At 45.1% G+C, this 13123-nt stretch overlaps 1 protein-coding gene across 2 annotated transcripts in view; it reads left to right on the top strand.

Annotated features, from left to right (window-relative positions):
* LOC103475292 (anoctamin-7-like) overlaps positions 1-12744 on the top strand; it is a 15346-nt gene extending 2602 nt beyond the window's left edge. The window contains exons 2-23 of one of the 2 annotated variants that reach the window (XM_008426808.2): positions 299-350; positions 600-724; positions 908-1015; positions 1087-1223; positions 1298-1355; positions 1724-1834; positions 1907-2072; positions 3049-3139; positions 4634-4730; positions 5229-5372; positions 5451-5588; positions 5663-5758; positions 5890-5992; positions 6923-7034; positions 7197-7251; positions 9346-9443; positions 10296-10420; positions 10508-10728; positions 10801-10931; positions 11010-11100; positions 11810-11929; positions 12036-12744. In XM_008426808.2, coding sequence (XP_008425030.1) covers positions 299-350; positions 600-724; positions 908-1015; positions 1087-1223; positions 1298-1355; positions 1724-1834; positions 1907-2072; positions 3049-3139; positions 4634-4730; positions 5229-5372; positions 5451-5588; positions 5663-5758; positions 5890-5992; positions 6923-7034; positions 7197-7251; positions 9346-9443; positions 10296-10420; positions 10508-10728; positions 10801-10931; positions 11010-11100; positions 11810-11929; positions 12036-12119 — 2463 coding nt within the window. In that variant the 3' untranslated portion in view covers positions 12120-12744. Of the gene's footprint in view, positions 1-298; positions 351-599; positions 725-907; positions 1016-1086; positions 1224-1297; positions 1356-1723; positions 1835-1906; positions 2073-3048; positions 3140-4633; positions 4731-5228; positions 5373-5450; positions 5589-5662; positions 5759-5889; positions 5993-6922; positions 7035-7196; positions 7252-9345; positions 9444-10295; positions 10439-10507; positions 10729-10800; positions 10932-11009; positions 11101-11809; positions 11930-12035 lie in introns of both variants that reach the window. The other variant, XM_008426807.2, reaches the window with a different exon arrangement.
* Positions 12745-13123: the final 379 nt, after the last annotated feature.

The raw sequence follows: 13123 nt of genomic DNA, 5'->3' as shown, positions 1-13123 counted from the left end.
CGGAGGGTGAGAAGGGAATTTTTTATATATATATGATAAATCATAAATTCCTGGAGTGACTGATTTAAAATCCCACGACTCTACAGACCCTGAACCTGGCGGGGAAACGACTGGGAGCCGAAAACCAACAAGGAAACACAGAAAGTTAAAGTTTTTCATGAGGAAACCGACACAAATCAGCCACAGAGACTCTCAGAATGCATTGAAACCATTCAATGCTTTCTGTTCATTGAATAGTGGTTTGTTTAGAGCAAACACGTATGTTGGCTCTAAATAGGAATTTCTTATTGTTTTCCAGCAAGCATCGATTCTTAACAGGAACGTGTTCAGAGACAGAAAGACTCGAATTGGTAAGACGGATTTTACTGAAGTTCTTTGTAAAATTTGTTAGAAAACTTTGTTCAATTAACAACTTTTTATTGGAAAAAAACAGATTAATTTTAGTATGAATGATTAAAATATTGTAAATCAGCTTACTGTTTAAATTCTACAGCTTTATGTTGTTAGTAAAACATTCATTTGTTCATAAAGAAGGAATTAGGGATATCTTTTTCCATCTGCATGAGTGAACTTTTGAGAGCTGTTTTCCTATTGGTCAGATTTTGTCCTGGTGTGGGAGGAGCTTCGGGGTGTTAATGAGAATGGCGCCGCCACCGCCGCCCAGAGGAAGTGGAGGGAACAGTTTCTGAGGAGACTGAAACAAGTAGGCCTGCTGTTGGAGCAGGTGAGCAAAACAAACACACCTGAGAGTGAAGTCAAACCCAAACAGAGCGACATGTGAGTGAAACGGCTGCCTCTGATTGGCTGTGATGAGGGGATGGAAGGCGTCCCACATCATGACGTGCTGGACAGGTGCTCTATGTCCTAACATGTCCCCTTCAAGGTCATTCTGTTCTGTTGTCCACAGAGGGAGGTCCACAAGGCGAAGAAGAGGATCCACTTCATCCTCCTCAGCGCCCCCTGGAGTGTCCTCTGCTACTACGCCGAGGAGATCAATCTCAAAGTCCCGCTGGAGGTAAAGCCCTCCCATGCAGCTGTCACGCCTCTAGTGGACGTCCTCTGAGCGTGTCCTTCGTCCTCCTGCAGGTGGTCACCGTTCCAATCACTAACTGGTCCGAAAAGTTCCTGTCCAAGTTGTCCCTCCCCAACCCTCTGTCCCAGAACGTCCCCAACCCACCGCTGGAATACTACACCTGTCAGTTCAGGACCAACAAGCTGGGGAGGTCTGCAGTGTCTCTGTCCTTTGTCTGGGACCAGACTAGTTTCTGCTGCAGCATCACCTGTCCTCTGTCTGCAGGTTCCTGGGAAGCGGTGACAAGGACACGTTCTTTAAGACCACCCAGAGGCACCAAGTGGTGAGTTCAGGCACCGTAGAACATCTAATTATTCTTCTTCTGAGATGAGGACAAGAAGAAAATGAGTTCAAGACGAGTCTTGAGCCCCGCATCCCTGATAATCTGACGTACAACAAAACAACAAGTTGTTGCTGTCGGACAGAAGCTTTGTATCCCCAAAAATATAACTTATGAGGAAACAAATTAACTTGTTATAATTTACCAGGGTTTGGTGACAGTTATTCCCAGTCAAAATATCTTAAGCTGTGTTTCTCATGGAACATTCCTCAGGGGCGTGTCCTGGTGTCCCTCATCTCTGGTTTATAATAGTTTGACGTCCTGAAGAAACTCGTTTCTCTGTGAAGAAAAGTCTCTCTGTGTCTCTGCAGCTGTATGAGATCCTGGCCAGAACTCCGTACGGTTGTGTGAAACGGGGCGAGGTGGGCATCGACCGGCTGATCAGTGAGGAAGTCTTCACGGCAGCGTACCCACTGCACGAGGTCTGAACCTGACATTCCGACAGTTTAAAATGGTTTAGAGACGAACCTTTACAATATCAGCTCTGTTTTCAGGGGAACTACAAGATGCCGGACAACCCAGTGTCCCCCCAGTCTTTAGAACTGAGGCAGATCCTGCATGAGTACTGGTCCAAGTGGTCCTGCTGGAGACGCTACCAACCTCTTTATCACATAAGAGCATACTTTGGGGAGAAGATAGCTCTCTACTTTGCGTGGATCGGTAATTACAGTCATGATTGAAATGTCAGGCTGCACAGTGGCGTAGTTGGTAGAGCTGTTGTCTTGCAGCAAGAAGGTTCTGGGTTCGATTCCCGGCCCCGGTCTTTCTGCATGGAGTCTCCATGTTCTCCCTGTGCATGGTGGGTTTTCTCCAGGTACTCCGGTTTCCTCCCACAGTCCAAAAACATGACTGTCAGGTTAATTGGCCTCTCCAAATTGTCCCTAGGTGTGAGTGTCTGTGTGCATGGTTGTGTGCACACACACAACCATGCACACAGACTGGGACAGACTGGCAACCTGTCCAGGTGACCCCGCCTCTCGCCGGGAACATTAGCTGGAGAGGCAGCAGCACCTCCTGACCCCACTAAGGTACAAGGGTGTAAAGAAAATGGATGGATTGAAATGTCCTGATCCAGTCCAGACATGCCTCGTTTCATTGAGCGGTACGGCTCGATACACTGTTCTGTTTGTTTCCATTGTAAAGCCGGCCCATTCCACCGACCCCTAGTGCACCGTTCCTGGGTCCCCCTCAGGTGTAGGTCCATAGGACAACGGTACGGTACGGTTAGCATGGCGCCACACCACACAGTCCATTGATTGTGAGACAAAAAACATCACTGTTTGCGAGAAGTTTGTCATTGCTCTCGTATGACGTAATGGTCCAACCGGCGGAGGAATCGCCACACCAATCCGGGCCGCACTGCTCAGTGGAAACGAGGCGGTCGTCGTTCCCTGTTTTCCATGCTATGATCCAGTTTTCCCCTTAATCCTTTAAAGTGGTCTAAACAAACCATTCACCAGTCTGACTGGAGGATATGAGATGTCTTTAAGATTTTCAGTGGACAAACAGCTTTCTCTAGGATGACGAGTTGCCATGGATGAGTACTGGAGTCCCTGGCCTTCTCGTCAGAAGGCAGATTTAACACAGACTTCATGACTGTAACTCTACTCAGTGTTAAGTCAGTGGGTGTCTGCAGGTTTCTACACTGCCTGGCTGCTGCCTGCATCTGTGGTTGGGACTCTGATCTTCCTGTTGGGTTTTGCAGATTTGCTCTCTGACGTCTCAGCGTAAGATCACATTCTACCTTTATTGTTCAGAGCAGTGGTCCCCAACCCCCGGGCCGCGGACCGGTACCGGTCTGTGTACCAATTGGTACCGGGCCACGCAAGAAATAATGAAATATTTCCGTTTTATGTATTATTTGAGTCTGAAGGATCTTTTATTTTGAAAATCCTTTAACCGGATTCTCTCGGTTACCTGCAGCAAAATGAGTCAGAAACAGATCAGATGTCTTTGGAAAGTTTTTTTGCAAATGGGAAAAGGCCCAGAGAAGAGACAGGAGGATGGATTTATCCTGAACCGGTAGGTGAGTCCCACATTACAAGCCGCTCTGCGTAACATGCGGCGACCRGCTGCTAAWKAGGCAATGAAGCTTCAAGCTGCTTCGCCACATAGAGACCAAGCAGGCTGTGGATATAAGCAACACATCGGGTGTTATTGTCTCTCATCACTCCCAGATGGACCGTCTGGTTGCAGAGAAACAAGCTCAGGGCTCCTGTTAGACAGTATCGTGAGTTAAAATGTTCACGAAAGTAAAATGTTCGTTTTTGTGGTGCATCTGTATCTTATTTTGAAAGGATATATAAATGTTACCATAGTGACCAGAGTCAGAGCGTATGGGCAGTGGTCGAGAGGAGATGAGTAGAGCTTGTGAGTCTTAAGTCTGGTTTAGACGGAAAGATTTCAGAATGTCGGCCGATTCTCCAAACCTCTGTGACCACAGAGCTGATAAAGWMCAACAGGTTYGATCGGTTCGTGTSTCCAAGGCAGGAGCAACACGAACCGATTCCAGTCAGAACATCCCGATTCCAGAGGATAATCCAGTAAAACCCCCAACATAGCAGGAATTTAGAATAACCAAACACGGATGACGATGTAGAAGCAACAGTGATAGTTTGTGGAGTCATTTTAAGAGATAAAATGCGTAACAAAAAGAAAAGGTGGTGGATAAAAGACGGCGGGAGCAGCTGCTCTATTTGCTGCACTATGATTTGGAGGTGAATGTTTATTCACAGTTAACATTTTTAACTGAATAAACATATATAATTAATGACCTTTAGATTTAATAATAAACATTTTCACATATCATCTCCAATATCCACCAGACTCTCAGATATGTCAGCTGTTTGGGATTCCCCTCTGCTCTGACGTCACCGCGCTTTCTGATTGGCTACCCGTCACATTCAGCAGGTTGTTCTCGTTCCCAGTCAGGAAAAACCCCACAGGCTGCGATAAAAGGGCCAAAACAACCCAAATTGGGTATATTCAGGATTTAGTGGGAACACCAACATGCACCTCCCCCCACCCACCCAGGCCGCAGCAAAGTTTCCAAGTCTTGACCGGTCCGCGGTAATAAAAAGGTTGGGGACCACTGTTTTAGACTTTATGCTTTTGTAACAATCCCAATTTCTGTACTGCTTGACTTGTCTGTGGTGAAAACGATTCACCACCCAAACAAAAGCCTGTATAGTTTCTACAGAAGATGTTCTTTGTACCTGCAGGAAGGAGGTGTGTGAGAGCGAAGACGCTTTCATCATGTGTCCTCTCTGCGACATCTGCTCCACCTGGAACTATTCCAGCATCTGCATCACCTATAAGGTACCTGTGAGCCACTTCATTCCTCTTTTCTCTGCCTAAACCAGCCTAACTTAACCGAAGCATCCTCAGGTACAGAGGTTGTCTAATCTAAGTGTTTCGATTTTTTAGCGGTGCTTTTAATGTCTTTCAACAGTTTGCTTTAGGTCAGTTGACTTGGGTCTTATGATTGGATTAAATATTTTTTACATATATTTTCTATTGGTCTTTGATTTTAGAAATTCAACATTTTAGTATAAATAGGACGTTTTGACCTAACGGGGAAGGAAAAGACTTACATGAGCTGGTTGTCTTCTAGTTAGTACTCTGGAGGAATGGAGCTGTAAGCCACCTAACGAGGGCCATTTGAACTCCCTACAGTCAGTTAGACCTTGTTTCCAATGACTGATGATCCCTCTTTCCTGTAACTTTCATATCCTTGTGCTCCTGCTAGCTCAGGTTATAACAAGTAATAAATAAGCAGCACGGCTCTGCCTCAGCGTGTCCTTCGTGTCTCTGCAGGCGGGTCTCCTGTTTGACAACTGGGGGACAGTGTTTTTCAGTCTCTTCATGTCTTTGTGGGCCGTCACCTTCCTGGAGTACTGGAGGCGAACTTCTTCGATTCTTACCCACCGCTGGGGCTGCTCTGAGTTCGAGGACATTGAGGTCAGATGCCACGATGCCTCGCTCTAAAATGGTTCCACTTTCCAGAAGCTTCTGTAAGTCCGTTCCTTCCCCGAACAGGAGCGTCCGCGTCCAGAGTTCTCGGCCATGGCGCCGATGACCACGAGGAACACAATCACCGGGGCTGAGGAACCTTACTTTCCTGAGAATAAACGCTTCCACAGAACTGCCACTGGATGCATGGTCATCGTCATCATGGTAAGCCTCCTGATCTTCAGCGTATACCATCAGAAGTTAGAATAAGAGGCTGAACTTCAGTTCCCTGTGTGCAGATTTGTGTGGTCCCGATGTTCCTCATTGCCATTATTTTGTACCGTACCATCCTCAGAGTCGTCCTCTACAAGTCAACTCCTACTGACAGCGCCTCTGTGAGTCTAACAGCTGGGGCGTTCCTTCCAGTGTTTTCAGAATCTGTACAGACAGTACAGATTTCTGAGTACGCTGCCCTGAGGGACACCTAATGTTCTGCTCCTGAGCTTGAACTGGTTTCTGCTTTCAGGCTGGGACAATAGCCAGCATTTCAGCATCAGTGCTGAACCTGATCATTATCCTTACATTGTCCAGAATTTACACCTCGCTGGCCGGCATCCTCACACGCTGGGGTGAGTCTCTGTTCTTGGTGATGAAATCACTGAACGGCCCCTTCAGGCTTTCACCATTCCAGTAGTGATGAATCACACCTGTAACATAACAGAATGATCAACCAGGGGATACATAGCCTGACATCTTCAGAGGCTCTCTTCCTCTTCTCGTATGCGGTTCGTTTTGTGTAGCATCAACCTTTTTTTGAATTGAGCTAGCGGTGTTAGCCTCTCTCTTTTTGGTGTTTTGCTTTAATTGTTGATGGCAGTGTTTTCCTCTCCCAGTTTTGGTTGTTTTTTATGCACTGTGTTGACTCTCCTTCAATGTTAGGAGTGGCAATGTCATCATTCTGGTATTGGTGGCTGTATGGTGGGGGGAACTATCTGGCTTCTCTGATTCTGCTTGGTGCTCATAAGTTGCACCAACAGTCGGTTCCACAAGCACCAGTTTGGGATCTGCCCTGGTTCTGGAAGGTGTGTTCTACCCTCCATTAGAGGCAGGCAGACTTCAAGTGGAGAGCTACATGCTCTCTCTGTCTCAGATGGGTTTTGTTGGCTATGATGTCACCTCATTGTCACTGGAACCAGCCAATGAGATTGACACGATTTCAGCTGACGTCAGGAGGATGTTCTCACGCTCAGAGGGACTCATTGTGACATCGCTGGTATCAGTCACCAGGGTTTTCAGCAACGTCCTCTGGTGGTCAGTAGGGATGAAATTGAACAAAACTTATATATGTAGCTGTGGATCGATGAATCCCAGATGACCATAGAGATTCTCTGACACTTGCATTGCATGACAAGATTCTGTAAGAACAGAGCCTCGGATGTCAGGCTATCATATGGTTGATCAGCCAATATGTCACAGCTGTGACTCTGTATCTGGTGTTCATGTGGTGGAAACCTCTCCGTCTTCACCATCTTCATGCCTGTGTGTTTGTTGCTATTCAGAAATGCATCGCACTCAAACCAAATATGAAGACATGTTCATCCTCAAAGTTTTCATATTCCAGTTTGTGAACTTCTACTCAACTCCAATCTACATCGCCTTCTTCAAAGGCAGGTGAGAGCTGCTCCAGCAAGTCACGACGGACTCCAAGCTGCTTCAGTGTAGCGTTTTTATCAAGTATTTGAGTGGTTCTGCTTCTAATCATAGAGTTGTTTGACTCTCTCCAAAGACTTAGCCTGTGTTTGTGCTAACTAGCTTGTTTGTGGGTCTCTTCAGGTTCGTCGGTTACCCTGGAATGTACAACACTCTGTTTGGCATTCGCAATGAAGAAGTGAGTTTGTTTTTGCTCATGTTTGAAAGAAAGACAAATATTTCCTTAATCAGAAAATATTTTTTCAAGGGGCTGCCTGCAAATGTCATGTTAGGGGTTGTATCTACCTCAACCCCAAACATCCTGAGGCTCTTCAGGACCAGGACGAAGTTCTGATCCACGCCTGGTGTCATCTGATTAAAAGACCTCCTGTGGAGGCTTAACTTGGAGGCTTTCCAGGCTCATCCCACTGGGTTCAGACTCTCAGGCTGATCTGGAACTTTCTGAAGGGCCTATGAATGCTTATGCCTTATTTCCAATATAGCACACCAGTGCAGTTTGGTATTTTATAGTCTGACGTGTTTAGGAGTGCATTTAACCACCAGCTTGACTCTTACTGGTCATTTGGGGTTAAACCCGAGTCCTACCGTTGCATCATATTAGTGGGATGATGGATGTGATGTTTGTCACAAGCAGGGACATTTTTCCATCCCCCCAATCAGTAGATGGTGGTGTGTTGTGTGATGCCAGTAGCTGTTCCCTAACTGGACCGTACTGAGCCCATTACAACAGAAATGGGCTCAGGAGTATTGCAGAATGGGTCGGTTCTATGGGTCAATGGAAACAGACAAAACAGTGAACCGAAGTGCACCAACCTGAGCCGTAGTGCTCAGTGGAGATTCTCGGACTGAGCCTGAGAGTGTTGCTGCAGTAAGTCATGTCTGGGTTTGCCTCCTGCACTTTTTGGACCTGCTGATGTTGTACCATATGGACATAGGATCTGTCAGTTTGTTATGTTTAAATTAGAGATGTGCCGATCAGGTTTTTTCCTACCGATTCCGATTCATATCACTGATACTGATCACATAATTATTATTTTTTTAATCATAAGCACTACCGGTTACATTATGTGGAAAAAGAAACCATGAATTCACCTTAATTTAGACAAAAACTTGTTTTTAACAACTTTTTCCAAGAACAAAACAAAACAGGCATTGTGCAAATTGTCCTGCTATCAATAATACTATCTTTAACAGACTGATAACATATGGAGGCTCTGAAGAGGATAAATAATGCAAAGAGTCTAAATAAAACCTCTCAACATTGCTAAAAAAATTCAAGTATAAAACTTAACATTCAAAGTCAAATACAGGATCCATTACAATAAACAATCCAGAGTTACTGAATGAAAMCTTCCTGHTAGCATGGCGGCTAGCTGATTACTGCTAGTTCTGAGTGGCTGTTTCTGACTGAGCGGAGTAATTATGCAGAGCAGGGAGGAGATCGATTATTTTTTAGAGAGATTATCTGTCTCATGTTAGGACAGCGAAAGTTTTAATACGTATGTAAAATGTATTTTTTTAGGTTAGATGCTGCAGCTTTAAGCAGAGGTTCGGTGTGAGAGTCACTACCAGGTGGAGCAGAAGCGTCGCTCCGTCTGTCAAATATTACTACCTGTAGCGTAGCAGCGGTTCAACAGCGAGAGCAGAACCAGCGTCTTACATCGCAGCTCGAAGACTTAAATAATTTAGCGGGTTATTTGTTTAGCTTTCTGACCGTCATGCTAATCCGGATGAGTGTTTGTAGCTGCGCTGATTTACCTGCTATCTGATCCTCCATATGTCTTTTTACTGCAGTGAGCCTCGATGTAGCCAAACTTCGTCAAGTATACCATTGTTTTTATGTCGTATTAGATTTGTCGTGTTGATGCATTTTGACGTGCTTCAATTTTCCACCGCAACACGCAAACGTCCCCATTCACTCAGTGCGTTATAGTTCCACATGGCTTAGGATTTGTTGCTGCGCACTTGTGCAGAGTGAGGGAAAGAGGAGACCAGCTGCACAGGCAGGCTGCAAAATGAGATGCAGGTGATCGGTTTGTGTGATCGGCAACAAGAGACCGTGATCGGCGATCACCGATCATAAACTTCTTCACGGAAATCGGCCGATTATGATCGGTCGCCGATCGATCGGCACACCTCTAGTTTAAATATGTTAGAAGACAGAAGCTGCTGTAAATATTGTAATGAACTCTGCAAAAAGTTCCAGCGGGCTGATTTTTACCACAGGCAGATAATATGAATGAAGAAGATGATGTTCGTGTCTCTGTTCCAGTGTGGAGCCGGCGGGTGTCTTATTGACCTGGCTCAGGAGCTGCTGGTCATCATGGTGGGAAAGCAGTTGATCAACAACGTCCATGAATTCATCTCTCCGTAAGCGACACACACAGACACACACCATCTACCAAAATCTAATGAATCCTCTGCTGTTCACGGCTGGCAGGAGAATTTAAACTGGTATTCAGATTCAGAGTCCTTTCACATCCCAAAACCTTAGATCCAGGTTTAGCTTGTTTAGCAAGCAATGTCCACTTGCATTTCAGGTCTGAATTTATACCTTGTACTGTTTTGAGTTTCTGAAATGGCATTGATGTGTTGTTGTCATATAAAAGAATTTAATTATTTTTAACTTATCATTTTTATTGATAATAATAATAAACACCAGTTACATTACGCCGGTGCTGGTCCAGGTCATTCACTCAACTCGTGACTCCATGCTAATGCTAGTTCTGGTCAATGTAAAGTACAAAATTGTTACTTAAAAAAGGACAAGTGAGATTTGTGCACCAAGCCAGCTTTAAATTTGGCGAGCGAGCCAGGAGCGCTGTTGCGTGAAGAATTAAATAGGATCGTAAAAAACAAGTAAAAAAGAGGGTTTAATAGTTATAGCTTATTTCAGTGTCAGTACCATTTATTTGCTCATGCACTCATGACTCCATGCCATTCCTAGTTCTGGTCAATGTAAAGTAGAAGCTAGTTACTTAAAAATAGGTCAGATTTGCGCACCAAGCCAGTGTTTCAATGTTTCAGCTTCTAAGATTATTTCAGTTCCAAGAATGGACAATTTTCAAACCACACTTACTCCAGCAGTGGAGAAATTTGTTAGAACAGCATTGATTCAATAACTTTACAGAGACTTTATGTAAATCAAGTTGCAAGAGTCTGACAACAGCTTTCAGACTAGACTGCAAGACGCATGAAGCAGAATGCCTCTTGTTTCGGCAGGAAGGTTCAGGCGTGGTGGCAGAGAAGCAAAATCCGTACTCCACAGAAGGCAGGGACTCAGACGATGAGGGACGTTTCCCCCTGGGAGGCAGATTACGAGCTGCTGGTCTGTGAGGGACTCTTCGGTGAATATCTGGAGATGGGTAACCAAAGCCTCTGTTTGCTCCAAAATCAAAGAGCCTCCATGACTGTGGGTTGTTTCTGAAATCTAGYGCTGCTCTTCTCAGTGCTTCAGTTTGGTTTCATCACCATCTTTGTGGCGGCGTGTCCTCTCGCTCCTCTCTTCGCTCTCATGAACAACTGGGTGGAAATCCGTTTGGACGCTCAGAAGTATGTGAAGGAATTTCGCCGCCCGGTGGTGGAGCGAGCTCAGGRCATCGGCATCTGGTTTCASATCCTGCRGTTCATCTCACACRTGGCCGTCATCAGCAACGTGAGTCTCCGGTCCTGATGTGGAGCAGCTTTCCTGAGAGAGAGAAAAGACTTTCCCAAAATCTGTTTCCAGGCTTTTCTCATTGCCTTCACCTCGTCCTTTGTGCCTCGGCTGTACTACCGTTACACCAGAGATAGCACCCTGAGAGGCTTCGTTAACTTCACCCTGGCAACTGCCCCACTCAGCCACAACTCCACCTGCAAGTAATGACCTCAATCCGCCGTTGTACCGTTGTCCTCCCAATAGCAGCAAGTTTGGACCTTAACATTGGTTTTGTGCAGGTATAGAGGTTTCAGGGATGATAACGGTGAATATCTGCCGGCGTACTTTCACCTCATTGCTATACGACTTGGCTTCGTCGTCATCTTTGAGGTCAGTGTCTCTCACAGTTTCTAATAGTGCATCCAGACCGAACGCAACTTGAACGTCAGGGGTGTCTGGTTTACAACCTCGGTCCATGGTGGATGCGCGTCGAGGGGCATCGAGAAGTCTCGGACGCGTCTGGTGCTGCGCCTTTTGAAGCGTGTCTGGCAGCAAACACTAGAGTTAGAAAATCTGAACTATTGCAGGTGGACACAGAGTGTCAACCTATCATAGAGACTTGAGTTGGTGGGCTGGCAGGAGAAGAAGATCAGCAGGTCGTCAAACTGGGCTGAGACGTGCTGAAAGCAACCCTCATCAGCACGCAGCTGCGGATTAGGTGGTGAAACTCATACACAGTGCAGAGGGCCAGGTTTTCCTGCTTTCAGAAAATAAAGCCAAGCCACTCTCTCAATTTCCTCTGCCTTTGACTGAAAGAGAAAAACAACTTAAAGTTAAGAGGCTCCTCCCTTTCCACACTTTGCTCAGTTGCGATTCTAGAGCGATTTTGATGCTCAGTATCAAGGGTTTGACTTCAGAGTCCAACTTGAGGCGCTGACCGTCTTTTTGACGTGTGAAACGTGTTTGGTCTGAATGCCCTGTTAGTGTCACGGACTTTCACTGGAGAAGCTTTAGTTGAGTGAGAGCGCCATCAGAGGTGAGTGAAAGAAGCCGCTGTTGCCTGTCTGATGATGTGTGTTTCACCATCTTTGTACCTCAGCATGTGGTCTTCTTCATCGGCCGACTGATTGACCTGACGGTTTCTGACATCCCAGAGGAGGTGGAGCTTAAGATGAAGAGGGAGCACTACATGGCGAAACAGGCACTGGCTGAGAATAAGGTCCAACATTTAAGTCCTTGAAGTTTAGTTTGAGCATCATTTCCTTTCAGTTAGGCCGTGTGTTTGGCAGGAATGGTTTCAGATACATTTTCCTGTGTACCTCCAGGCTTTAGGGACAGCCATGACACCGAATGATAAGGATGTTGTGTCAGGTCATCGTGGATCCAAATATAATACGATCACTGCGTAGCATTACCAACAAATCTGAACACGATCCCAGAGAAAACGGATCCAGCTGACCTGAAGCCCGACTGCATCAGAACTGACCGGTTCATGTGGAGGTTTTACAGCCTGCAGAGCGGGGCTCCTTCTGGACTTTTACTGGACTTATTTAAAATAATTTAGCTTTCCAACTTGTCATAGAACAGTGTGCCGGTGAAGTGTCTTCCTACCTTTACCTTCTGAAACCGGAATCAGAGTAACTCTGACCGACCCAGAGCTGAAAGCTTCTCAGGAACTTCCACAAACAGAGGCTTGAAGTAGAACCACTGAAAATGAAAATGTCTTTTCTTCTGCTGCTGCAGGGAGCTAAAGCTTATTCCAAGGGGCTTATGATGTACCATAATATTTAGAACAACCTCCATCCAGCACAGGCATTCTGGATGTGGAAACTTAAATTAGGCTTCGCTTAGGCTATGAATGTTTGTGTTTTGGTCACTTGCAGAGATATAAATTAATCTGCTTTTGGAGCAGTAGATTATTTCCATTTCTTCCAGCTGCTCAACTGTTGGTCAATTAATGTAGATTTTTAAAAGTATTTTAAGTTTAGCTCATTTCAAAGCAACAACAACTTGTCTTAGTGAGGAAAAAGTAAATATTTACTGCAAAATTCTGAATGTTACATGTTTATTTTATAGGTCAGATGTGGTGTCTTATTTTTATTGTATTTTTGCTAATGCTTGATTAAAAATTAAATGTAATTGTTACATGTGAAATGATTCATTTTGTTGTTACAATAAAGAAACCATAGATTTGAAGGCTTGTTTCTTTCAGGACATTTCAGTTCATGTGATTCACAAAACGTCTGATTAGTTCATAATAATTTGAACATGAAGGTCAAGATTTACTGAGCCCACCTGAAGGGTCAGGGCCGACCACATCAGACAAGAACTGATATCAGAAACATTGTTCATCATACAGTCCAGACAAAAACAGCTTGGTGTGAAACGCAGGTCAGCAAATGGAAGATCATAA

The sequence above is a fragment of the Poecilia reticulata genome, linkage group LG13 (genome assembly GCF_000633615.1).
Source record: "Poecilia reticulata strain Guanapo linkage group LG13, Guppy_female_1.0+MT, whole genome shotgun sequence".
Lineage (NCBI taxonomy): Eukaryota > Metazoa > Chordata > Actinopteri > Cyprinodontiformes > Poeciliidae > Poecilia > Poecilia reticulata.
This window is presented reverse-complemented; position numbering and strand designations above follow the sequence as displayed.